Source organism: Anolis carolinensis, chromosome 1 (assembly GCF_035594765.1).
Source record: "Anolis carolinensis isolate JA03-04 chromosome 1, rAnoCar3.1.pri, whole genome shotgun sequence".
NCBI lineage: Eukaryota > Metazoa > Chordata > Lepidosauria > Squamata > Dactyloidae > Anolis > Anolis carolinensis.
In genome coordinates this window covers 368,702,549-368,730,138 of record NC_085841.1, presented here as the reverse complement: position 1 = coordinate 368,730,138, position 27,590 = coordinate 368,702,549, and the positions used below count along the sequence as shown (strand labels likewise).

At 43.5% G+C, this 27,590-nt stretch overlaps 1 protein-coding gene across 1 annotated transcript; it reads left to right on the top strand.

The window, feature by feature from the left end:
• The first annotated feature begins 7,205 nt into the window (after nucleotides 1-7,205).
• Nucleotides 7,206-18,374, top strand: LOC103281702 (zinc finger protein 239-like). The gene is made up of 2 exons (XM_062967525.1): nucleotides 7,206-7,271; nucleotides 17,361-18,374. The coding sequence occupies exons 1-2, from the start codon at nucleotides 7,206-7,208 to the stop codon at nucleotides 18,372-18,374; spliced, it is 1,080 nt and encodes a 359-aa protein (XP_062823595.1).
• Nucleotides 18,375-27,590: the final 9,216 nt, after the last annotated feature.

The following is a 27,590-nucleotide window of genomic DNA, read 5'->3' as shown; positions in this document are numbered from 1 at the left end:
TCCTCTATCTCTTTAAATATTGTTTCGTAAAATTCTGCCTGATTGGTGTTTGGGGCATATACATTGGCTAAAGTAAAATCTTCACCACCCATTGTCCCTTGTATAATAATGTATCTTCCTAGTTCGTCTATCTTTGTTTCCTTTATGTTAAAACCACATTGATTTTGAATTATAATTGCCACACCCTTCGATTTAGATGTTCCATATGATTTTATATATGTTACAGATCCAAGCATCTTAAGCTCATTTACCCCTGATTTTGTTTGGTGTGTTTCTTGTAAAAAAGCAAAATTTGCTTTAGCTTTATATATCATGTCCGCAATGATCTTCCTTTTGTAAACTGAGCCTAAACCTTTACAATTCAGAGATACAACCCTTACATATTCCTCCATTTGATTACAAATCCACTTTCCATCCTACTTGGCTGGTCTCTAGTCTGTGTCCTCCCCTGTTTTACCCCCCTCTCCCTCCCTTCGCCCCTTTCCCTTGTGGAGTGTATTCCCCCTATTTCTTCCCCCCCACTACGTTCAGAGACCCCTTGTCTCGAACCTGGTTTATTCCAAACCTCTTTGTGGGGTGGGGGGAGGGGACTCTTCTTCCCACCGAGTGTGCTCATTCCGATATCTCCCAGGGTAATTATTTATATAATACCTTAACTACTAGAATTTACTCCAACATAGAATTAATCAGTCCTTGTCGCAGTCTTTTTCCTTCCTTCCTTCCTTCCTTCTTTCCAGTCTTAGTCCAGTCATAGTCCAATAATAATCCAGTAATAGTCCTGTCGTAATCCAGTCATTGTCCACATTAGTCCCTATTGATCCATATTAATCCATTTTAGTCCCTATTAATCCAATCTTAGTCCATATTAATCCAGTCTTAGTCTTAGTCCATATTAATCCAGTCTTAGTCCATATTAGTCCAGTCTTAGTCCATATTAGTCCATGTTAATCTCCTCCTCCTGTTGCTGCATCTTTCTTCCCCCTTTCCTCTTCTTTTTCCTTCTCCATCGGTACTGGTTCTGTTGCCTCAGTTGTCAAGTTCAATTCCTGAAGTAACGCTAGACCTTGATCTAAAGATGTAATTTTGTAGTTGTTGCTTCTCCAGCGAAACCTCAGGTGTACCGGATAGCCCCAGCTGTACGGAATCTTCTGACTTTGTAGTATAGTTGTGACTCTCTTAATAGATTTTCTCCATGCCAGGGTTTCGGGGCACAGGTCTGGAAAAATCTGTATTAGTGTCCCCTGGTATTTTAATGGGGATACTTGTCCTCTTAATACTTTCATAATTTTGTCTTTATAGTAGAAATTTCCAAATCTGACCAAAATATCCCGAGGAAAAGGGGTATTCTTCTTGTATCCCACCCTGTGAATCCTCTCAAACCAAGATTCCTCACAGTCTGTTTGCGAGATTTCTTTTATCCATTTAATCATTTCTCTCTTTAATATCCCAGGGTTTTCTCCGTTTATCTCTGGAAAGTTTCTAATTCGAATATTCATCCTCCTATCTCTGTCCATTAAATTTATCACCCTCAAATCCATCCTTTGAAGGCTTTCCTGGCATTGCTTTATCTCTATTGAGTTCACTGCCACTTGTGCTTCAGTAGCTGTAATCTTCAAATCCAGATCTTGGGTTTTTTTTTCCAATTTCTGTGATGTTGAGTGCAAATTTTTTATCTGATTTTCCAGCCCAGATATTTTAGATGTAATTTCTTGGGTGCTGTTTAAAATCAGATCCTGGAGCCCCTTAATCTGTTGTAATATCTCATTGTTTACATTTGTACTTGGGCATTCTCCTTCTCCTGGTTCCTTCCTCCCAGCTTTCTGTGCTGTCGCCATTTCGTCTTTATTTGTTTCTTGGGAGTCAGCCTGATTCTCAGCAACTTTGGCTTGTACCCTTTCCAGGCTTCTATCAGATGGACGGGGCCGTAAGTAATAATTAATTTGCTTTTGCTCACCCCTCTCTCTTTGAATGGGACGGCTTCTGCCCCCTCACTTCATAAATCTTTTTCTTCTCTTTGCTAATTTCAGCTTTATCTGATCGCCATTAAAGGAGGCCTCGCTGTCCGGAGTCAAAATCGAAAGTAATTTATCCTGGCTTCCCTATCTGCTCTTTTTCGGCATTGAAGATTTTTATGGGTAGTTTGACAAGTCCCACATCCAAAAATATTCTTTACTCACTGCGAGTCCATTTCTAATAGTTAAATTTCTTTATTTTTCCTTTCCCCTCATGGGAGCTCCGGTTTCAGCATCCACTCATGGGTCTGTGGCTCCGCCTCCCAGAAACTTCTTGTAATTTTGATATGTATGTTTTTAAGCACTTCTATAAAATGTATTTTGTTTTGTTTTCTGAGATCTGTAGTTATTATGTATGAAGGGGAGATGTGGTATACTGTGCCTTTAAGCCGCACTCTCTGGTTGTTACACCTGCAATGTATTTAAGCTACTGATGGTTGGGATATAACGCTTTTTGGTGTAGCCAAAGCTTTGCTAGCCTTTAAGAAAGACTTGAAAACATGGCTCTTCCGGTGTGCCTTTGGAGAGTAACTGTCATATTTTCCTTCGGTTATTCCCTTGGGATATCTATCCTCTAGACTGTTCCACTATTTTATGTCCCTGCTCCCCGTGGTTTTATTCATATGCCTTTCTCACCGAGTTTTAACTTAGTGTTCATGTGGCCTGCCCTGGTTTTTATTGCTTTCTCTGAATTTTGGGTTGTAATGTATGTTATTATTTATTGTATTGTTAAATTGTGTTATGATATGTTGTTTTATATTCTGTCATATTCTATGGTTTTGGGCATGGCCCCATGTAAGCCGCCCTGAGTCCCCGTTGGGGAGATGGTGGCGGGGTATAAATAAAGTATTATTATTATTATATTATTAAAGCTTTAGTAGTAGCCTTCCTAGTGTTTGAATAAACACCTTTACTACAAGACTCTGCTGGCTGGTGAGTTTGTTATATACGAAGAATACCACAGGGCCAGTCCACAATCCTTCAGACTGTGGAGGGGCCGAATTATCATTTGAAAATAAAAACCCGAACGCATTCCTATGCACACTGCGCATGTCTTATTTGTAGTGCAAAAAACAACAACAGCAACAAGGAAAGAACATTATAATATTTAAAAATAAAAACAATTTTAACCAACATAAACCTATTAGGATTTCAATGGGAAGTGTGGGCCTGCTTCTGGCCAATGAGATCGTCAAGTTAATTAGGATTGTTTTTGGGCGAGCCTAAGTCTCAAACTGAGGGCGGGTGGGGGCCAGGCAAATGACCGTGGAGGGACACAACCAGCCCACGGGCCTCCGTTTGGGCACCCTGGTTTAACCCACTGCGGCTCCTGGAGACACTGCCACCCCCACCAACAATACTTGGCCCACAGAACCCCCATGGACAACAGACTCTCCTGGAGGGAACTGGGGGGACTGGCCCACTACGGTGGGAGCTGTAGTTTCCCCTGCAGCCAAAGAGCACACTGACCCCCACCTATGGTGCATTGAGAGAGCAAACTTGTAATGATAGTAATAAAACTTTATTTGTATTCCGCCCTATCTCCCCAGGGGAACTCAGGGTGGATTCCAACATACAATGGCAAACATTCGATATCCCCGTAAAACAAACAAATACTGACATAAAATCCCAGAGAAACCTAACATTGAATTAAAGCCTAACATCAGTAAATTAAACCTAACATCAATAAATTTATTTATTTATTTATTTTTCAAACTTATATGCCGCCACTCCCCTAGGGCTCGGGGCGGCTTACAAGAACAGGCTAAAATCAACAATTTAAAAAAGTACATGTAGTCAAACAAAATTATATAATAACAGAAAATCCAAACAAACATCCACATTAATTCACAACTGCCAACTAAAGTTCACAATGTCAGTTGGTGATGTGGTCAAACGATGGCCATTGGGCTGGCGTGGACTAGGAAGGTCCAGATACAATATAGTTCTCAGCCAAGGGCCCGGTCGTGATCTCTCTTTATCTAATCCTCCTCCTCCTCTCCATATGCTTGTGTGCATAAATAGGTCTTCACTTGTTTTTTGAAGGAGAGGAGGGAGGGGGCCAGCTTTATTTCTTTAGGGAGGGAGTTCCAGAGGTGGGGGGGGGGCACGAAGAAGCCCCCCCCCTCTCTCTCTCTATCGCACTTGAGATGGGAGTGGGACCAAGAGCAGGGCCTCCTCCGCTGACCGCAGTGCCCGGGCTGGTTTGTAAGAGGTGATGCGTTTGGTCAAGTAGCCTGGACCTGAGCCATTTAGGGCTTTAAAGGTAATGACCAGCACTTTGTATTTAGCCGGAAACAGACTGACAGCCAGTGGAGCTGTCGCAACATGGGAGTGGATCTCTCCCTTTAGAGGGCTCCTGTTAGTAATCTCGCTGCCAGTCTCTGAACCAGTTGAAGCTTCCGAACTATCTTCCAAGGCAGCCCCACGTAGAGAGCATTCCAGTAGTCCAAGCGGGATGTGGCTAAGGCGTGGACTACCATGGCCAGATCTGGCGTCTCAAGCTAAGGGCCAGCTTGTTGGGAGTATGGTTGTATTTGTATGAAATGTAAATCAAGTGTTTACTGCTGATGAGCAAGAGTGTGTATTTTTCAGTAATGAAATAGTTAACAGCAGGCTAGTTTTGACTGACAGCCTGTTGTCATTGCTATGACCTATCAGGCTTGATTTCCTGCCTTTGAGGGTTGGAACTTCCTCTGGACAGAGGAATGTGTGTCTTATCTTATTGGTGGTGTTCGGCTTGAGCATTCGCTGAAGATGGACTATGAATGCTATGCTCTGAAGCCGAGAATTGCAAACTGTAAATAGACATGTAAATAAAGTTAATCAACAGTTGGACTTCGTCTGCTGGAGTGTTTGTTTGACCAGTGCTGTTTCTCAGCATGGGAATACAGTCTGGAGAAGGAGGTGAGACCGGGATGATGAATTTTGGAATCCACTCCGCCCCCCATTATCCCCTGACACAGCTGCCCCACAAGTTTTAATTGTGCAAAGGCCCTCCTGGCCACCGCCAACACCTGGGGCTCCAGAGTCAGCGATGAGTCCAGGATCACCCCCAGACTGCGCCCCTGTGTCTTCAGGGGGAGCGCGACCCCACCCAACACAGGCCGTAACTCCAGACCCTGACCCGCCTTCCGACTGACCAGGAGTGCCTCTGTCTTGGCTGGATTTAGTTTCAACTTATTAGCCCTCATCTAGTCCATCACTGCTGACGGGCACTGGCTTAGGGGCAGGACGGCACCCTTGGTATTCCATGGAAAAGAGTAGCAGAGTTGGGTGTCATCCACATAAATTTGACACCGAACTCCGGAGGATCTCTCCCAGCGGTTTCATGTAAGTATTGAACAGCACGAGGGACGGAATGGAGCCCTGAGGGACCCGCAGGCCAATGGCCAGGGAGTCGAACAGGAGCCCCCAGCCCCGCCTTCTGGGTCCGCCCCTCCAGGAAGTGTAGGTCTGACTCAACGTGACAACGTTTAACCACTGATGGAGTTTCAGGGGGTTAACCTGGCATGATGGGAGTTGTAGTTCACCCGCAACATTATGCATTTTGGACAATGAAAACATTGACTTTTTCAAGCTCGTACAGTCGAGTCTCACTTATCCAACATATTCGTGCCAGCCGTACGTTGGATAAGCGAAAATGTTGGATAATAAGGAGGGATTAAGGAAAAGCCTATTAAATATCCATTTACGTTATGATTTTACAAATTAAGCACCAAAAACATGTTTTACAATAAATTGACAGAAAAGGCAATCCAAAACACGCCAACATTATGTACTAATCACTGTATTTATGAATTTAGTACCAAAACATTGCAATATATTGAAAACATTGACTACAAAAACATTGGCTACTAACAAATTGACTACAGGTAAAGATAGAATTGCATAAAATGAACTTACAGTAGCCACATTGCCGGAAATTAAATCCATAAAACGTTCAATCCTTGCTGCCTAGAGAAACAGCTGTGGATCGGGGCGGGAGGCAAACTGCGTTGGATAATCAGGAACGTTGGAATCAGGAACGTTGGATAAGCGAATGTTGGATAAGGAGACACTACTGTAATAATAGAGCCGGGCTGTGGCGCAGGCTGTTGAGCAGCTGCAATAAATCACTCTGACCATGAGGTCATGAGTTCGAGGCCAGCCCGTGGCGGGGTGAGCACCCGTCCATTAAAAATTAAAAAAAATAGCCCCTGCTCATTGCTGACCTAGCAGCCCGAAAGATAGTTGCATGTATCAAGTAGGAAATAATGTACCACTTATAAAAGTGGGGAGGTAAGTCTAACTAATTTACGACCTGGAATGAGGAAGTGCGGTCAGAGTGGATGATGAAGCAGCTGCTCCCCCGGTGGCCAGAATCGAACATCCCCCTCAGGAGAAGGTTAAATTGCCTCTGCGTCTGTCTGTCTCGGTCTCTGTCTGATGTGTTTATGGGCATTGAATGTTTGCCCTCTGTGTGTATAATGTGATGCGCCCTGAGTCCCCTTCGGGGTGAGAAAGAAGGGCGGAATAGAAATACTGTAAGTAAATAAATATTGACTACAAAAACATTGGCTACTAACAAATTGACTACAGATAAAGATAGAATTGCATAAAATGAACTTACAGTAGCCACATTGCCGGAAATTCAATCCATAAAAAGTTCAATCCTTGCTGCCTAGAGAAACAGCTGTGGATCAGGGCGGGGGGCAAACTGCGTTGGATAATCAGGAACGTTGGATAAGCGAACGTTGGATAAGGAGACGCTACTGTAATACTATAGAGGTGCAGTTTCCCTTTCCGGCCACTGGATGGCAGCAAAGGGCTGCAGGTGAGACGCCCAAGGCGAGGGCAATATTCCCGTGCCCGCAAGAGGGCGCCAAAGGGACGGCCACCGGGCTCCACGTCCATCTCCCCTTGAGCCAGGGCGCTGAGCCAGGGAAGAGCGTTAGTGGCGGCGCTCATAACGTCCCGGGAATGGCCCTTGTGCGCGGCCCTTCGCCGCCTCTGCCCGGGACGACCACTCCCAGCACCCCACGTGGCCCCGCCTCCCTCTCGCGCTCTCCGGGCGCCATCTTTGGTCTGGGCGGAAGCCCAGCGAGAGGAGCGCTCGCTTCCTAGAGAGGCGGAGGAGGGGTTCCGGTGGGGAGAGCCAGGGGGGTGGTCACTTCCTGCGGAAGAGGCGGGTCCGGGGTCGGGAAGGCCGTGATGGCGGCGGAGGAGGAGGAGGAGGAGGAGGAGGGGGGGGCCTGGCGGGGGGGTTCGCAGCGTCACGTAAGGAAAGCAGGGCGCCCAAAGACGTCAATTGAAATAATAACGACGTGTAATATTATTATTATTATTATTATTTGCGACATTTATATACCGCCCTTCTCACCCCGAAGGGGACTCAGGGCGGTTTACAAGTATATATACATACAATATATTATATTGTACCCTAATAATGATAATATAAAATAATGTAAGGAATATAATAATATTAAAATAGTAATAATGACGCATAGTATTTATTTATCATGCCAGAAGTGACTCGAGGGTACAAGTGGTAAGGTGTGTAGAAACACACACGAAGGGAGCGATCGAGTTGGCGTGGTGCTGCATGTCCTTCGGCCAGAACTGGGCCCTTGGACGGAGAGATGCCTGGGGGTGGGATGCCGTGGGAAGGTGCGTGTGGCGGGGCGCAGGCGGCGCTGTGGCGGCCTCTGCTTGGCTCTTCTCCTCCGCACTCGCCTGTCGTGCGTGGACTCCCCTGTGCGGCCCCATTTCTGCAGGTTGGCTCTGCGCCTGGGGGTGCCACAGCGCAGCCCGTTCAGGGCCTCCCAAGCCCCCCCCCCCATCCTCTGTGTGCCCAGGAGGGGGTCTCTCATCTGGTGCTAGCCACTGACTGAGGTTCTGGGCTTTAGCCTGCCACTTTTGGACTCTTGCTTGCTCGGGTGTTCCCGTGAGTGTCTCTGTCAATCTTAGGAAGCTGTTTTTTGATTTAAGGCATTGACGTCCTGGCTGGTATCGGAACAGAGGATGGGCCAGAGATGCCACTGCCTTGGTCCTTTCATGGCTGGCTGCTACTTCCCAACAGTTGTCAGGTGGTGCAATGCCGGCTACACCGAATAATTTCTCCAGCGGTGTAGGGCGTAGACATCCAATGATAATGTGGCATGTCTCATTAAGAGCCACATCCACTTTTTTAATGTGGGGAGATGCACTCCACACTGGGCATGCTCATAGAATCATAGAAGAGTTGGAAGAGACCTCATGGGCCATCTAGTCCAACCCCCCGCTAAGAAGCAGGAAATCGCATTCAAAGCACCCCTGACAGATGGCCATCCAGCCTCTGCTTAAAAGCCTCCAAAGAAGGAGCCTCCACCACGGCCCCGGGGAGAGAGTTCCACTGCCGAACAGCCCTTCTCACAGGGAGGAAGTTCTTCCTGATGTTCAGGTGGAATCTCCTTTCCTGTAGTTTGAAGCCATTGTTCCATTGTGTCCTAGTCTGCAGGGCAGCAGAAAGGAAGCTCCCTCCCTCCTCCCTAGGACTTCCCTTCACGTATTTGTACATGGCTCTCATGTCTCCTCTCAGCCTTCTCTTCTGCAGGCTAAACATGCCCAGCTCTTTAAGCCGCTCCTCATAGGGCTTGTTCTCCAGACCTTTGATCATTTTAGTTTCCCTCCTCTGGACGCTTTCCAGCTTGTCAACATCTCCCTTCATCTGCGGTGCCCAAAATTGGACACAGTGTGATTCCAGGTGTGGTCTGACCAAGGCAGAATAGAATAAGGGGGAGCAGGACTTCCCTGGATCTAGACCAGGGGTCCTCAAACCTTTTAAACAGAGGGCCGGTCCACAATCCTTCAGACTGTGGAGGGGCCAAATTATCATTTGAAAACAATATATGAACAAATTCCTATGCACACTGCACATGTCTTATTTGTAGTGCAAAAAAAAAAACCCAACAACAATCATTTATTTATTTATTTGCTACATTTATACTCCACCCTCTCTCACCCCGAAGAGGCCTCAGCAGCTTACAAGTTGTATGTACATACAATCTATCTATATATATAAAAGAGTGATGGCATCAGGGCAGTGGACAAAACAACAAAACTACAGGCCCCCCAACCTCGAAATTTGACAACACAACCCATCATCCACGCCTCAAGGTTGATACAACAAAAAGAAAAGAAAAATAAAGTCCTAATTAGAGGGAGAGGAATAATTGTTTTTATCCAATTGCTGCCAGTTTAGAGGGCTAATCTCTGCCCACTTCGTTGCCTAGCAACCATGGGACAGCCAGGTTTCAGTTAGGGGACAGGCAGATTTAGGCCTCACTTAGACTTCTTCCACAGATTATCTGATTTGAACTGGATTATATGGCAGTGTAGACTCAAGGCCCTTCCACACAGCTATATAACCCATTTATAATCTTATATTATCTGCTTTGCACTGGATTATCTTGACTCCACACTGCCATATAATCCACTTCAGTGTGCATTTTATACAACTGTGAAGAAAGGGCCTCATATAATCCAGTTCTGAGCAGATAATATAAGATTAGAAATATACAGTAGAGTCTCACTTATCCAACATAAACAGGCCGGCAGGATAAGTAAATATATTGGATAATAAGAAGGGATTCAGGAAAAGCTGATTAAACATCAAATTAGGTAATCGTTATACAAATTAAGCACCAAAACATCATATTATACAACAAATTTGACAGAAAAGGTAGTTCCATGCGCAGTAATGCTATGTAGTAATTACAGTAGAGTCTCACTTATCCAACACTCGCTTATCCAACGTTCTGGATTATCCAACGCATTTTTGTAGTCAATGTTTTCAATATATCGTGATATTTTGGTGCTAAATTCATAAATACAGTAATTACTACATAGCATTACTGCGTATTGAACTACTTTTTCTGCCAAATTTGTTGTCTAACATGATGTTTTGGTGTTTCATTTGTAAAATCATAACCTAATTTGATATTTAATAGGCTTTTCCTTAACGCCTCCTTATTATCCAACATATTCGGTTATCCAACATTTTGCCAGCCCACTTATGTTGGATAAGTGAAACTCTACTGTACTGTATTTACAAATTTACCAGTCAAATATCACAATGAATTTGAAACACTGACTACAAAAACATTGATTATGAAAAGGCAGACTGTGTTGGATAACCCAGAACATTGTATAAGCGAATGTTGGATAAGTGAGATTCTACTTTGATATGAAATAATTTCTAGGATAGAATAATGCAGAACAATATAATCTCTAAAACCAGGACAGTAATAAAGAAATAAAGAAAGTAAATAAAGCAAGGAAATTGGAAATTCCACAAAGGAAACAATCAGGGCCAGCTAACGCCTCCCAAGAAAGGATTCTTCCAGAAAGGAAGCTGAGAAGGCAGTGAAGCACTATGTATTACCAAAGTCCTTATTATTACTATCATTACTATCCTTACTATTATTATTATTATTATTATTATTATTATTATTATTATTGTGTTGCGGTCAACCGTGAAAATGAATACAATCTGGCTCCAAGTATTCAAAAACACTAAACTCAGAATATAAAAAAATTAATGTGGTATAATAAAACAGAACAATACAATCTCTAAAATCAGAACACTAAATAAAGAACAACACTCTGAAAATAGGGGAATTCCACACAGAAAACAATCAGGGCCAGCTAACACCTCCCAACAAAGGATTCCCATCATCAAAGTCTGGCGAATCCTCTGTTTTCTCAGGGCCACAGACAGTCGAAGCATATAAAATATCACAAAAAACACCACTCTGAAAACAAGGTAATTCCAGACAGGAAACAATCAGGGCCAGCTAACACCTCCCAACAAACAAATCACTCAGGGAGGAAACAGCTAGGCTTTAAATCTGCAAGGCCATTACATCCTAATCATTTTTCCTAATTGCAGCATTCATACTTGCCTCCAACAGACAAAAAAAACAAAACAATCAGAAATATTGCATATTCACAACCTTTAGGAAATAATGTCCCCTGATGGCACAGCATGTTAAAGCGCTGAGCTGCTGAACTTCTGGACCGAAAGGCCGCAGGTTTGAATTGGGGGAACTGACAGAGCCCCCACTGTTAGCCCCAGCTTCTGCCAACCCAGAAGTTCAAAAACATGTAAATGTGAGTGCATCAATAGGTACTGCTCCGGTGGGAAGGTAACGCCGCTCCATGTAGTCATCCCACATGACCTTGGAGGAGTCTACGGACAACGCCGGCTCTTCGGCTTAGAAATGGAGATGAGCACCAACCCCCAGAATCATACATGACTGGGCTTAATGTCCGAGGAAAACGTTTACCCTTTACCTTAACTACCACCAATTCCTCAATACTTTATTTCCCATACCACCATTCTTCGCCACAGCAACGCGTGGCCGGGCACAGCTAGTATGTTATATTATTACAATAGCACATTATTAGCATTATATATTACTATATTGTACTATACCACTATACCATATTATTATTAGTAATATTACATGTAATATATAATATATAATTAATATTTTATATTATACAATATTATTACATTGTATTATTATTATTAGCTGCCCTGAGTCCCATACTGGATGAGAAGGGTGGGGTAGAAATACTGTAATAAATAAATAAATATTTATTATATTGTATTACATTATAATATTATTATCAATATTATATGTATACACAATATATTATATTATTACCATAGCACGATATTAGTAAATGAATGAACAATACAATATTTAAAAATAAAAACAATTTTAACCAACATAAACCTATCAGGATTTCAATGGGAAGTGTGGGCCTGCTTCTGCCCAATGAGATAGTCAAGTTAAGTAGGATTTATGTTGTTGTGTTACTTTCAAGTCATTTCAGATTTTGGGCAAGCATAAGTCTAAAATTGAGGGTAGGGGCCAGGAAAATGACCTTGGAGGGCCGCATCCGGCCCCCGGGCCTTAGTTTGGGGACCTCTGATCTAGACGCTATTCCCCTATTGATGCAGGCCAGAATCCCGTTGGCTTTTTTAGCTGCCGCATCACATTGTTGGCTCATGTTTAACTTGTTCCCCACGAGGACTCCAAGATCTTTTTCGCACACACTGCTGTCAAGCCAGGCATTGTCCCCCATTCTGTATCTTTGATTTCCATTTTTTCTGCAGAAGTGAAGTATCTTGCATTTGTCCCTGTTGAACTTCATTTTGTTAGTTTCGGCCCATCTCTCTAGTCTGTCAAGATCGTTTTGAATTCTGCTCCTGTCTTCTGGAGTGTTGCCTATCCCTCCCAGTTTTGTGTCGTCTGCAAACTTGATGATCGTGCCTTCTAACCCTTCGTCTAAGTCGTTAATAAAGATGTTGAACAGAACCGGGCCCAGGACGGAGCCCTGCTGATGGCACTCCACTTGTCACTTCTTTCCATGATGAAGACGACGCATTGGTGAGCACCCTTTGGGTTCGTTCGCTTAGCCAATTGCAGATCCAGCTAACCGTAGTTTTGTCTAGCCCACATTTTACTAGTTTGTTTGCCAGAAGGTCGTGGGGGACTTTGTCGAAGGCCTTACTGAAATCCAGGTACGCTACATCCACGGCATTCCCTGTATCGACCCAACTCGTAACTCTATCGAAAAAAGAGATCAGATTAGTCTGGCATGATTAGTCCTGGTACTCAGCAGCAGAGTAGCCAAGCGCAAGGGAAGGTGTCTTCACTGCATCTGGTTATGATTCCCAGGTTGTGCCAGTCTGCTTTCGTATGATGATGTTTCCAGTGCCGTTTTTTCCCCTTAGTAGTCAAGCAGTGCTTCTTGTAAGTCAGAGCACGGTCCAGGATAATGCCCAAGCATTTTGGTGTGCTGCAGTGCTCCAGTGGGATTCCTTCCCAAGTAATAATAATAATACACATAACAAAATCACGATCTGTAACTGCAAAAGACCACCTTACTGGGATCGGCACGCATCATCCAAAAATACATCACACAGTCCTACACAGTCGGGCAGTGTTTGACTTGTGATTTTTTTTATATGAAATCCAGCATATACATCTCATTTGCTGGGTCATACTCTGTCTTTGTGGCAGTAATAATAATGATACACATAATAATAACAATACACATAATAATAATTTTCCCAAAGCTCTTTCCAGAACTTTGTTGTTGGAGTTTTCTCTGGCTTTATGGTTAGTGTGTCTGTTGTTTGGTTCAGATTCTGGTAGAACCGTCTTTGGTCTGATTGAAACAGTTGATTTTGTCTCTACTGGATGATTCTGGCTTCATATCTTTCAATTTTTCTGGCTGTTGCTGTAATTTGTTCTTTCATGATTTCCAAAGCTTCTTCAGTTTTTCTGGTGTTCAGCCAGTACTTTCTGATCTGGTATTGCTTGATTTTGTCATTCTTCAGTTTCTTCTCTTTCTTATTTTTCAGGTTACTTGCATCTGATCTGAGTTTCTTGATATTCAACTCTAGCCTGACCTTCCACTTTGGTTTTCCAGTGGATTTTCTTTGGGGCTGCCTTGGTTGTAGGAGCCCAAGCTCTTCTGTTACTATCACTGCTGCACTGTAGGCATACTGGTTTGTTTGTTCAATTGATGTTATTTGGACAGTGGAGAGTGCTGCATTCACATCTTTCATGAGAGGCACCAGGCGTCTCTTCGGCACTGTTTTTAGAGTTGGGAGCCGCTTTCTTATTGCATTTGCTGCAGCATGAGCCATGATCTTATTCTTGAGCTCTTGTTGTCTTCCTGTCAAGGTTCCTGGTGGTTCAACAGGTGTTTCAAGTGCCGGTTCATCAAATTCTTGCAAAAGCTCCACACTTCCTTCTGGTTCAATCTGTCCCACCATTCCAAGTGTTGCTGGAGTCTCTGTTGCTGTCTGTGCTGTGGTCTGATGGTAATTTGCTTTGCAGATTTTCTGGATTTCTTCGAGTTCAACTTCACTGAACACTTTGTTTCTGATTATGAATCTTCGTTGGTCAGCCAGTCGGGGTTCTGTTATCTGTGAGTCAGGGTACTCTTGCTTCCATTGTTGATGCATCCTTTTTGAGTAGCCACGCTTTTGAGGTTCAGATTTGTAATAACATTTCATAACTGTCTGGTTTTCTGGCATTGTATATTTCTGTTGCTTCTGTGGCTGTTCATTTGTATTTTGATTCCGTAGCCCACTTGTCGATTGATGTCCAGAATTGGCAGCATCCACCGCGGTGCCTCTCATGAAAGATGAGATAGACCAACCACTTTTGGTCTAAAACTATTTAGTTGCTTGTGATTTCCTTTTTTTCCATCATTTTAAAATGTATTTGTTATGCAATGCTTTTGAAATGAAATAAATAAACTAATCCAGGAAACATGGACGGTGGATGAACTGACATTAAGAGGATTCCGTTCATCTATGGTGAAGGCCGAGCCGGGGGCAACATGTGGGAGAGCTAAAGGAGGAATAGGGATCCTGGTTTTCACTCATTACATGTCTGCACTAGGCCCCTACAGCCATCCAAAAAGAGTGCAGTGGCAGTGTTGATCCAATTCCAACATCACACGCTGCTGGTACTTAATGTATATATGCCCCCACTGAAGAGGAAACCATAGATAAGAGCCCAGTGATACAATTTGGAAATGTATGCGGCAATTTCATAATGCAGAATCCAAATGCTTCTGTCATTTTGGGAGGAGACTTTAATGCTAGGATCGGCCCAAATGACATCTCGCTTTATAGACTCCACAATACTCTCCCTCTCAAGCCTGATTATGATCTACACTCCTTATGTGACAATCAAAAGATCAGAAATCGAATTTTGCAGGTCTATGCCTGGCTCAAACAACTCCCAGGCCAAAATTAAGATTCTGACTAAACAGAAGGTCAGTTGCTGCCCTCTGTTCCGTTTTGCCTTGTGTTTATTTGTGTTGTATTTTGAAATGGTAATATGACTGGTCAAATAAATTGTTGTTGTTGTTATTATTATTATTATTATTATTATTATTATTATTATTACAACTGGTCCAACGATTGGCTGCCAGTTTACTAACTGGAGCAACTTACAGAGAGCGGTCAACCCTCCTGTTTAAGGAACTTCACTGGCTTCCGATCATTTTCCGGTCCCAATTCAAGGTGCAGGTTATCACCTAAAAAGCCCTGAATGGTTTGGGACCCGCCTGCCTTCGTGATCGTGTTTCTCCCTACGAACCTGCGCAATATCTCCGATCGTCAGGGAAGGCCCTCCTCTCACTCACACCCCATCAAACATTACTGGGCTTGGTCCCCATGAAAGCTGCCCCGAGTCCCTTCGGGGAGATGGGGTAGGATATAAGAATAATGTTGTTGTTGATATTATTTTGGATCCTCTGGTGTGTTTTAAGGTAGTTTCCCCTTAATAACAGAAAATCCTAACACCGGGGAGGGCTTATAGTTGCATGGCATGAGTAATCATGACACTTGGATATTGAGAGGATGGAGACATTAAGAAGTCTGCTATCCTGGATATTGGGAGAGGGATACATTAATAAGCCAGCCATCTTAAATACTGGTAGAATGAAGAGTACATTGAGAAGGTGGCCATCTTGGATATTATTATTATTATTAAACTTTATTTGTACCCCGCTAGCATCTCCCGAAGGACTCGATGCGGCTTACAAAGGCCAAGGCCTCAACACACAATATAACAATACAAAACAAAAGGCAAATTAAAAACAATTAAAACAGTATAAACAACAAGCAATAAACAATACGCTAAAACACAATAAAACTGGGCCGGGCCAGAGTAATGGGTACAAGATTAAAAGTGCTGATGTGACAGGTGATATATAAGGCTTATAGGGCAAGTGCAGAGTGCGATATACGATCTTAGTTCTAATAAAGTGCTTATGGGACTTGGTGTTGGAGATTTGGGTTATTGGGAGAATGAAGGATACATCTTGGATAATGGGAGATGGAGCAGTATTAAGATATCAGTTATCTTGGATATTAAAAGTGGTACATTAAGAAGTTGGACATATTGGAGATTGGCAGGAAGAATATATTAATAGGGCAGCCATCTTTGACATTAGGAAAGGGTGGCCATCTTAGATATTGAGAGGGAGAGATACATCAATAAGTCAGCCAACTTGGATATCAGTAGAAGGAAGAATTCATTGAGAAGTCAGCCATCTTGGATATTGGGAAAATAAATGTGGAAAGGGTTGCCGTCTTGATTATTGAGAGAAGAAGGAATAGATTAATAAGTCTGGTTTTCCTCTCATTCATCCAGCAGGTGACCTCTGAACAAACCTTGTGAAGAAGATCCTGTGAGAGCTTTGCCCTGGGGATACCTTTGGACTGAAATGGTCACTGCACTGGCAGGAAGGAGGAATAAGTAGGAGAAAGATGTATCTCATCTTTGGAGGAAAGGGAGGATCGTGCTGTCAAAAGTGTGGCTTGGGAAAGAGACCAGAAGGCTATGGCAATACAGAGACTGAGAAGAGGAAATCCTGTGCTGTTTGGGAGTTCATATCTGTGAATCTCTGGCATAATATTTGAATCAGAAATTTAAAAGAATGGAAAATTTTCATCCCTGTTCCACATCACATACAAAGGAGAAGCTACATAAGTGTATGGACTGTGGGAAATGTTTCATGGGGAGAAGTTATCTTACTAAACATCAACAAACTCACCAAAGAGAGAGGCCAAATACAAGCATGGTATGTGGAAAGAGTGTCACCGGGGAAAAGCCACATCAATGCACGGAATGTGGAAAGAGCTTCAGTCGGAGTGGGCAACTGCGTTCCCACCAAAGGACCCACACAGGGGAGAAGCCACATAAATGCATAGAATATGGAAAGCGCTTCAGTCAGAGTGATAGCCTGCGTCGCCATCAAAAGACCCACATCAATGCATAGAATGTGGAAAGAGCTTCAGTCACAGTGGAGCTCTACATTGCCATCAAAGGACCCACATAGGGGAGAAACCACATAAATGTGTGGAATGTGGAAAGAGCTTCAGTCAGAGTGCACATCTGCATTCTCATCAAAAGACCCACACAGGGGAGAAGCCACATCAATGCATAGAATGTGGAAAGAGCTTCAGTCACAGTGGAGCTCTACATTGCCATCAAAGGACCCACATAGGGGAGAAACCACATAAATGCGTGGAATGTGGAAAGAGCTTCAGTCAGAGTGCACATCTGCGTTCTCATCAAAAGACCCACACAGGGGAGAAGCCACATCAATGCATAGAATGTGGAAAGAGCTTCAGTCACAGTGGAGCTCTACATTGCCATTAAAGGACCCACATAGGGGAGAAACCACATAAATGCGTGGAATGTGGAAAGAGCTTCAGTCAGAGTGCACATCTGCATTCTCATCAAAAGACCCACACAGGGGAGAAGCCACATCAATGCATAGAATGTGGAAAAAGCTTCAGTCAAGAGTGCACATCTGTGTTGCCATCAAAGGACCCACACAGGGGAGAAGCCATATCAATGCATGGAATGTGGAAACAGCTTCAGTCAAAGGGAAACACTGCATCAGCATCAAAAAACCCACACAGGGGAGAAGCCACATCAATGCACCGAATGTGGAAAGAGCTTCAGTCGGAGTGATGGTCTGCGTTCCCATCAAAGGACCCACACAGGGGAGAAGCCATATCAGTGCACCGAATGTGGAAAGAGCTTCGTTCGGAGTGATGGTCTGCTTTCCCACCAAAGGACCCACACAGGGAAGAAGATACATAAATGCGTCGAATGTGGAAAGAGCTTCAGTCGGAGTGGAAATCTCCGTTTGCATCAAAGGACTCACACAGGAGAGAAACCACATCAGTGCATTGAGTGTGGAAAGAGTTTCATTGAAAGTGTAGCTCTGCGTCTCCATCAATCGACCCACACAGTGGAGAAGCCACATAAATGCATAGAATGTGGAAAGAGCTTCAGTCAGATTGGAAAACTGCATTCCCATCAAAGAACTCACACAGGAGAGAAGCCACATCAATGCACTGAATGTGGAAAGAGTTTCAGTCGGAGTGATGGTCTGCGTCGCCATCAAAGGCTCCACACAGGGGAGAAGCCATATCAATGCATGGAATGTGGAAAATGCTTCAGTCAGAATAGAGCTCTGCATGCCCACCAAAGCACCCACACAGGGGAGAAACCACATCAGTGCATGGAATGTGGAAAGAGCTTCAGTCAGATTGACAGTCTTCATTCCCATCAAAGGACCCACACAGGAGAGAAGCCACATAAATGCATTGAATGTGGAAAGACCTTCAGTCAGAGTGGAGCACTGCGTGGCCATCAAAGGACCCACACAGGGGAGAAGCCGTATCAATGCACTAAATGCGGAAAGAGCTTCAGTTGGAGAGGACAGCTGCGTCGCCATGAAAGGATCCACACACAGGTAGAGGAAGAGCCTTTGAGTTCCTAGTTCTGCTAAAATATCCCCCAGATAAGGGTCCCACCCCTCCACAGGCAAGCAAATAATGGGAGAATGGGAGAAAAGAAGAAGGCCACCACCTTGTTCTCTATCTGTCATGGACAGCAGTCTGTGTGGCCTGACTTGACTGCTGCTGGGGGCAGGACCCCCACAGAGGAGGACTCTTCTCAGTATTGCAGCCATTTTTAAAGGGGTTAACTTGAACTCTTCCTCCTCAAGGAAAGTATCACAGACTTATGGGATCATCTGTGAAGGCTTGCTGAAATGAGAACAGATGAGATCTTATGACAAAAGTGTTCCAAAAAAAACCCCTAGCTCTTTGAGAGCAGATAATAGCATACCTTGGTACTGTTGTCCTGGATCTTGGCTCTGCTGCCTTGGTTTCAATTCTGGACTCTGGCCTTGCTCCTGTAATGAACTCCTGTCACCTGACTGTTGGGCTATAACCTTGGCTGTCGCTTAGTCTTTGGTCATGACCTGACTCCATAGTCCTTAGCTTCTCTGTGTTAATTGAACTCTTGACCTTAGTTTGTGTACTGCCATTTTCTTATTTTAGCCAGACTTTCAAAAGTTTCAAAGCTTGAGTTTTCTTGTAGGTTCATAGAATAATAGAGTTGGAAGAGACTACATGGGCTATCTAGTCCAACTCCCTGCCATGCAGAAAAAGCATAATCAAAACACCCCTGACAGATGGCCATGTTTAAACATTTCCAAGGAAGAAGCCTCCCCAGACTCTGAGGCAGAGAGTTCCACTGCTGAACAGTTCTAAGAAGTTCTTCCAGATGGTCATGTGGAATCTCCTCTCCTATAATTTGAATCCATGGTCCCACTGAGTCCTTGTCAGGACCCAGGCTGCAGAGCACCAATAACCATGCGCAGAGACCAGATTCTATCTAATATCTTTATTAAAGAAATATATAAAGTCAATAAAAACAAGTGTAGAATATAGTTCAGAAGCAGACCTTTCAGGAAAGGCCAAATATAGTCCAGGAAAATATTGTCCAATATAAGATATTAGAGTCCAAAGTTATAATCCATTAACTGAAACACACACTTTGCCAAGCAATAGTGTGGGGAGATGACAAGGTCTTTTAGTCCATTGAAGCTTGACAACAAGGCTGGATCATGAGCTTGATTCTTGGCTGGATCAAAGACTTGAAACGTGGCAACTTGAAGCATGAAACAAGGTCCGTGGCAAAACGTGAGACAAGGCAAGACTTGGAACTAGATCCGGGAAGCAGGGAACAAGGAATACGAAGTCCACACACGATCTCTCTCCTCAAGCTGATCAATCGACTCCGCAAGGTTCCCCTTGCGGCAAAACCCCTATATAGGGTCTTGTTTTCCCGCCAACAGAACACTTTCTCTGGAGAACAAGAAGCGAAACCCAACTCTGACCAGATGCATGACTCCTTAGAATTTCCCAAGGGAAGCAGACTTAATCAGCTAGTTGTTTGGCAGCGATTCTGAGACTCCAGCGATTAGCCTCCCTGACTCCTCTATCTCTATTATAATTGTCCTTTCGGGAAAACGGGGGAGAATTCTGCCCAAAGCTTGTTTGGGTAACTTCCTGAGGACAAACATCCTCCAGGTGGAGAGGCTCCGTTTCAAACTGAACCGGTGGAAATCCCATGTTTTCCTCCTCGTCTGCCTCAATAGCACTAGGAACGGGACTACAAGGCCCATGAGACATCACAGTCCTGGTCTCTAGGACACAGAAAACAAGCCAGCTCCCTCTTCCTTATGACATCCTTTCAGATATTTAAACATAGCTCTCTCGTTTTCTCTCAACCTTCTCTTCTGCAGGTTAAACAGACCAAGTTCTTTAAGCAGCTCCTCAGAGGGATTATTCATGGTCTTCAGGCCTTTGGTTAATTTAGTCGCCCTCTTCCTCTAGACACCTTTCAGCTTAGTCAATATCCCTTAAATTGCTTCGCCCACAATGTGATTCCAGAGGTCTGACCAAAGCCGAATAGAAAGGCACCATGACTTCCCTCGATACGGAGACTAGACTCTTTTGGATGCAGCCCAGAATCCCATTGGCTTTTTAAGCTGCTGCATCACACTCTTGACTCATGTTTAGCTTGTTCTCCACAAAGACTGCAAGATCTTTTTTACATGGATTGTTGTTGAGCCAGCCATCACCCATCCTGTATCTTTGCATTTCATTTGTTTCAGCCTAAGTGTAGTATCTTACATTTGTCCTTGTTGAAATTCCTTTTATTAGTTTTGTCCAATCACCTCGCTTATGTGTGAAAAAGATCTTGGAGTCCTTGTGGACAACAAGTTAAACATGAGCCAGCAATGTGATGCGGCTGCTAAGAAAGCCAATGGGATTCTGTCCTGCATCAATAGGGGAATAGCGTCTAGATCCAGGGAAGTCCTGCTCCCCCTTATTCTATTCTGCCTTGGTCAGACCACACCTGGAATCACACTGGGTCCAATTTTGGGCACCACAGTTGAAGGAAGATGTTGACAAGCTGGAAAGCGTCCAGAGGAGGGCGACTAAAATGATTAAGGGTCTGGAGAACAAGCCCTATGAGGAGCGGCTTAAAGAGCTTGGCATGTTTAGCCTGCAGAAGAGAAGGCTGAGAGGAGACATGATAGCCATGTACAAATACGTGAAGGGAAGTCATAGGGAGGAGGGACGGAGCTTGTTTTCTGCTGCCCTGCAGACTAGGACGCAATGGAACAATGGCTTCAAACTACAGGAAAGGAGATTCCACCTGAACATCAGGAAGAACTTCCTCACTGTGAGAAGGGCTGTTCGGCAGTGGAACTCTCTCTCCCGGGCCGTGGTGGAGGCTCCTTCTTTGGAGGCTTTTAAGCAGAGGCTGGATGGCCATCTGTTCGGGGTGCTTTGAATGCGATTTCCTGCTTCTTGGCAGAATGGGGTTGGACTGGATGGCCCATGAGGTCTCTTCCAACTCTACTATTCTATGATTATCTGTTGGGGTCATTTTGAATTCTGATCCTGTCTTCTGGAGCATTAGCTCGCCCCCCCCCCCCCCCAATTTGGTAAACTTGCTAAAAAGCAGGGCCCTTAAATGTTCATTTCCAGTCATTAATAAATATGTTGAACAGCACTGGGCCCAGGACCGAATTCTCTTCATGGCACTCCACTCGTCACTTCTTTCCAGGATGAAGAAGAGGAACCATTGGTGAGAAGCATGCTTTGGATTCAGTCGCTTAACCAATTACAGATCCACTTCATAGTAGCCTTGCTTAGCCAAGATTAGACTAGCTTGTTTGCAAAACAATAATGTTGTTTTGCAAAAGACTCCAAAATCTTTTTCACACATCCTGCATCGTCCCCCATTCTGTATCTTTACCTTCATTTCTTTCTGCCTAAGTGAAGTATCTTGCATTTGTCCCTGTTGAGGTTCATTGTGTGAGTTTTGGCCAATCATCTCTTAATCTGTGAAGATCGTTTTGGATTCTGCTCCTGTCTTCTGGAGTGTTGGCTATCCCTCCGCATTTGGTATTGTCAGCAAAATTTATGACCATGTCTTCCAACTCTTCATCTAAGTCATTAATAAAGATATTAACCAGAACCGGGCCCAGGATGGGACCCTGCTAATGGCACTCTACGCGTCATTCCTTTCCAGGATGAAGAGGAACCATTGGGGAGAATCCCCCCCTGGGTTCGTTCACTAAGCCAATTACAGATCCACCTGACTGTAGTTTTGCCGAGCCCACATTGGACTAGTTTCCTTGCCAGAAGGTCACTGGGGACCTTGTTGAAGGAAGGAAGGCCTCCCTGAAATCCAGGTAGGCTCTATCCACAGCTTTCTCTGCATCTATTGAAAAAAGAGATCAGATGAGTCTGGCATGACTTGTTTTTGATAAATACATGTTGACTATTATTTATTATTTTTTACTTATGAATATTTCTGTAAATATTAGGATACACAGAATCTGTTGAGATGGACAAATTAAGTAAGCAGATGAAAGGAAATATTTGTCCAGCTACAAGCAAGATTAATAATTTACTAGTTATAATAATGAGGAGGGGATGGTTGTATATTGTGGGTTTTAGGACAGTTTAATATTATTAAAATAAAAGAGTAAATATAGAAAAACCTAATAAAAATAAAATAAAACCTAATAAAAATAAAGTCTAATAAAATTAAAATTAAAAAACCCCAATAAACATATAATACTAATAATAATTTTATTTCTAGACCACGCTCTTTCCCCAAAGGGACTCGGGGTGGTTTACATACATATAAAATGGCAAACATTCAATGCCACAACTACATCACTCGGTATCAAAAAATGAAAAAGAATAACATACTTAACACAATAAATTTTCAGATAATATAGAAACAATAAATTTTGAGATGACAGTTAAACCATTAAGAATATTATTGCACACAGCACATACTTGGACCAATTAAAATGACCAAACTGCAGAGGGTGTCCGGCATTCGTTGTAATTTAACGTGGACCTTAGCAGCTCTACAGTGACAGTTATGTTAATCCTTCTCCTCCGTACGCCAAGGTACATGGATGTGTTTTCAACTGTTTTTTTTTTTTTTAAGGAGACGAGGGTGGGTTGGGGGGGCATTTTTATTTCAGGAAGAAGTTCCAGAGGCAGGGGCCGCCTCTCATTCCCACCAACTGCTCTGGTGACGGAAGTGGGACTGAGACCAGGGCCTCTTCCACTGACCAAAGTGCATGAGATGATCTTGTTAATGTAAGATTAATGTAATGTGAATGTTTAAACGTAATTTTGTGCAATGCTTGTGAATGTAACCTGAGCGCATCATCAGAGAATGTATTGACACTGAAAGGGTTAATCAGTCAAGCCTCTAATGAACTGTGAAGATGTGACCCTGAGTGTGCCTGGAACACGTAGGGAGGATTCAGAGATAAGATTTCCTTCGTTCCTCTTACTTCCGTGTCTTTTGTCTTGTTTCTGTCTGTTAGGTTGGATGTCAATGCTAGTGTGTGCTGTATATTTACTCTACTCAGTAAAGCTATATGTTTGCTTTTACTGAAGTCTCAAAGTGTCCATTCTTCTGTGCTCCAAAGCTTCTAAGCTTCTGTCACACTCTGACATCTATAAGGTTCAGACAAATAGCTTGAACCTGAATCATTTAGGGCTTTATAAGTAAAGACCAGCATTTTGTATTTAGCTCATCGTTGAGCCTGGAACCCCAGGTTTCGGTGGTGCCCAGGGGAGCTTTTGCACAATTGAAACTTGTGCACCAGTTGCTCCCGTACCTTGGGAAGTCTGACTTGGCCACGGGAGTCCATGCTCTGGTTACATCCTGAATAGATTACCGCAACACGCTCTACATGGGGTTGCCTTTGAAGACTGTTTGGAAGCTGCAACTGGTCCAATGAGCGGCAGACAGATTGCTCATCGGAGCTGCGTACAGCCTGCAGCACTGCCTCTGTCAACCGCTCCCACCAAGTCTGGTCTCCTTTATGAGGGCCTTCAAATTCCCCCCCCCCCCCCCCACGCCTTAGGCTTTGTCTGCCAGTTATGGGGGGCCAACTTGGTTGCTTCCATTGTATCCCCTATTGCTGCTAGTAATGACAGTGCGTATAAATTGTCAAAATTTGAGGCACTGGAAAAGCATATTACCAACATGTCTGTGTCAATAAAAGATTCTCGAGGCTTCCTAGGTTCCCTTGTTTATCCCATTCTGGGACCCTTGTAACTCAATCAATGGATCGCCTCCAGCACCATTGTTTCCTGGACTGTCATTGGGCAGAGGAAAATCTGCATTAAGAGTGAGGCACGCGCTCCCATTGGCCAGCAGGGGCCAAGCTCCTGCCTTCACCAGGAACCTCCTCTGATGTCATCGGGGCTCAGCCAATCATGGCGGAGCTGGTAAAGTTGGGTGGGAGCTTTAATGTGCTCTGTATAAAAAGGCCTGTTTTTCAATGTAATGTATCTCAGCTTATCTTTTGCAGATTACGGCCTTGCTGACATCACTTTCAGCTGATTGAATGAACTACTTTGGTGGCATCATCTTCAAACTTGGTGAGATTTCAAAACTTTGGCTTCCTCGCTCACCAAGCGCACAGATGCACTGATTGGCTGGGAACTTGTGCCGATCGCCACTTAACAGGCTCAGTATCCACGCCTCAGGTTCCAGTATCCGTGGCCTGGATCTCACTATCCACTGCTGTTTAAATTGCTCTATTTCACTGGCAGAATGAGTTTTGACTGGATGGCCCAACTCTAGGATTCCATCTATATATATAAAAGAGTGATGGCATCACGGCAATTCACAAAACAACAAAAGTACAGGCCCCCCAACCTCAAAATTTGACATCACAACCCATCATCCACGCCTCAAGGTTGATACAACAAAAAGAAAAGAAAAATAAAGTCCTAATTAGAGGGAGAGCAATAATTGTTTTTATCCAATTGCTGCCAGTTTAGAGGGCTAATCTCTGCCCACTTGGTTGCCTAGCAACCAAGGGACAGCCAGGTTTCAGTTAGGGGACAGGCAGGTTTAGGCCTCACTTAGGCTTCTTCCACAGATTATCTAATTTGCACTGGATTATATGGCAGTGTAGACTCAAGACCCTTCAACACAGCTATATAACCCATTTATAATCTTATATTATCTGCTTTGCACTGGATTATCTTGACTCCACACTGCCATATAATCCACTTCAGTGTGCATTTTATACAACTGTGAAGAAAGGGCCTCATATAATCCAGTTCTAAGCAGATAATATAAGTTTATCAATATACAGTAGACTCTCACTTATCCAACATAAACAGGCCGGCAGGATAAGTAAATATATTGGATAATAAGAAGGGATTCAGGAAAAGCCAATTAAACATCAAATTAGGTAATCGTTATACAAATTAAGCACCAAAACATCATATTATACAACAAATTTGACAGAAAAAGTAGTTCCATGCGCAGTAATGCTATGTAGTATTTACAGTAGAGTCTCACTTATCCAACACTCGCTTATCCAACGTTCTGGATTATCCAACGCATTTTTGTAGTCAATGCTTTCAATATATCATGATATTTTGGTGCTAAATTCATAAATACAGTAATTACTATATAGCATTACTGTGTACTGAACTACTTTTTCTGACAAATTTGTTGTCTAACATGATGTTTTGGTGCTTAATTTGTAAAATCATAACTTAAGTTGATGTTTAATAGGGTTATCCTTAATTCCTCATTATCCAACATATTCGCTTATCCAACGTTCTGCCGGCCCGTTTATGTTGGATAAGTGAGACTCTACTGTACTGTATTTACAAATTTACCACTAAAATATCACAATGAATTTAAAACACTGACTACAAAAACATTGATTATGAAAAGGCAGACTGCGTTGGATAATCCAGAACATTGTATAAGCGAATGTTGGATAAGTGAGATTCTTCTTTAATATGAAATAATTACTGGGATAGAATAATGCAGAACAATATAATCTCTAAAACCAGGACAGTAAATAAACAGGGGAATTCCACACAGGAAACAATCAGGGCCAGCTAACACCTCCCAACAAAGTATTCCCATCATCAAAGTCTGGAAAATCCTGTTTTCTCAGGGCCACAGACAGTAGAAGCACATAAAATATCGCAAACAACACCACTCTGAAAACAAGGGAATTCCAGACAGGAAACAATCAGGGCCAGCTAACACCTCCCAACAAAGTATTCCCATCATCAAAGTCTGGAAAATCCTCTGTTTTCTCAGGGCCACAGACAGTAGAAGCACATAAAATATCGCAAACAACACCACTCTGAAAACAAGGGAATTCCAGACAGGAAACAATCAGGGCCAGCTAACACCTCCCAACAAAGTATTCCCATCATCAAAGTCTGGAAAATCCTCTGTTTTCTCAGGGCCACAGACAGTAGAAGCACATAAAATATCGCAAACAACACCACTCTGAAAACAAGGGTATTCCAGACAGGAAACAATCAGGGCCAGCTAACACCTCCCAACAAAGTATTCCCATCATCAAAGTCTGGAAAATCCTCTGTTTTCTCAGGGCCACAGACAGTAGAAGCACATAAAATATCGCAAACAACACCACTCTGAAAACAAGGGAATTCCAGACAGGAAACAATCAGGGCCAGCTAACACCTCCCAACAAAGTATTCCCATCATCAAAGTCTGGAAAATCCTCTGTTTTCTCAGGGCCACAGACAGTAGAAGCACATAAAATATCGCAAACAACACCACTCTGAAAACAAGGGTATTCCAGACAGGAAACAATCAGGGCCAGCTAACACCTCCCAACAAAGTATTCCCATCATCAAAGTCTGGAAAATCCTCTGTTTTCTCAGGGCCACAGACAGTAGAAGCACATAAAATATCGCAAACAACACCACTCTGAAAACAAGGGAATTCCAGACAGGAAACAATCAGGGCCAGCTAACACCTCCCAACAAAGTATTCCCATCATCAAAGTCTGGAAAATCCTCTGTTTTCTCAGGGCCACAGACAGTAGAAGCACATAAAATATCGCAAACAACACCACTCTGAAAACAAGGGAATTCCAGACAGGAAACAATCAGGGCCAGCTAACACCTCCCAACAAAAAATTCACTCAGGGAGGAAACAGCCAGGCTTTAAAGCTGCAAGGCCATTACATCCTAATCATTTTTCCTAATTGCAGCATTCATACTTGCCTCCAACAAACAAAAAAACCCAATCAGAAATATTGTATATTCACAACCTTTAGGAAATAATATCCCCTGATGGCGCAGCGTGTTAAAGCGCTGAGCTGCTGAACTTCTGGACCGAAAGGCCACAGGTTTGAATTGGGGGAGCGGAGAGAGCCCCCACTGTTAGCTCCAGCTTCTGCCAACCCAGAAGTTCAAAAACATGCAAATGTGAGTGCATCAATAGGTACTGCTCCAGCGGGAAGGTAACGCCGCTCCATGTAGTCATCCCACATGACCTTGGAGGAGTCTACGGACAACGCCGGCTCTTCGGCTTAGAAATGGAGATGAGCACCAACCTCCAGAGTAAGACACAACTGGACTTAATGTCTGGGGAAAACCTTTACCCTTGACCTTAACTACCACCAATTCCTCAATACTTTATTTCCCATACCACCAGGCTTCGCCACAGCAACGCGTGGCCGGGCACAGCTAGTGATTCTATAACTGAGTCACTGTAGGATAAGATGGAGTTTCAAGGGTTAAGGTCTGTATATGGGGGGGCATGTTTGGGGTAGCGGTAACTGATCTATGTTCCT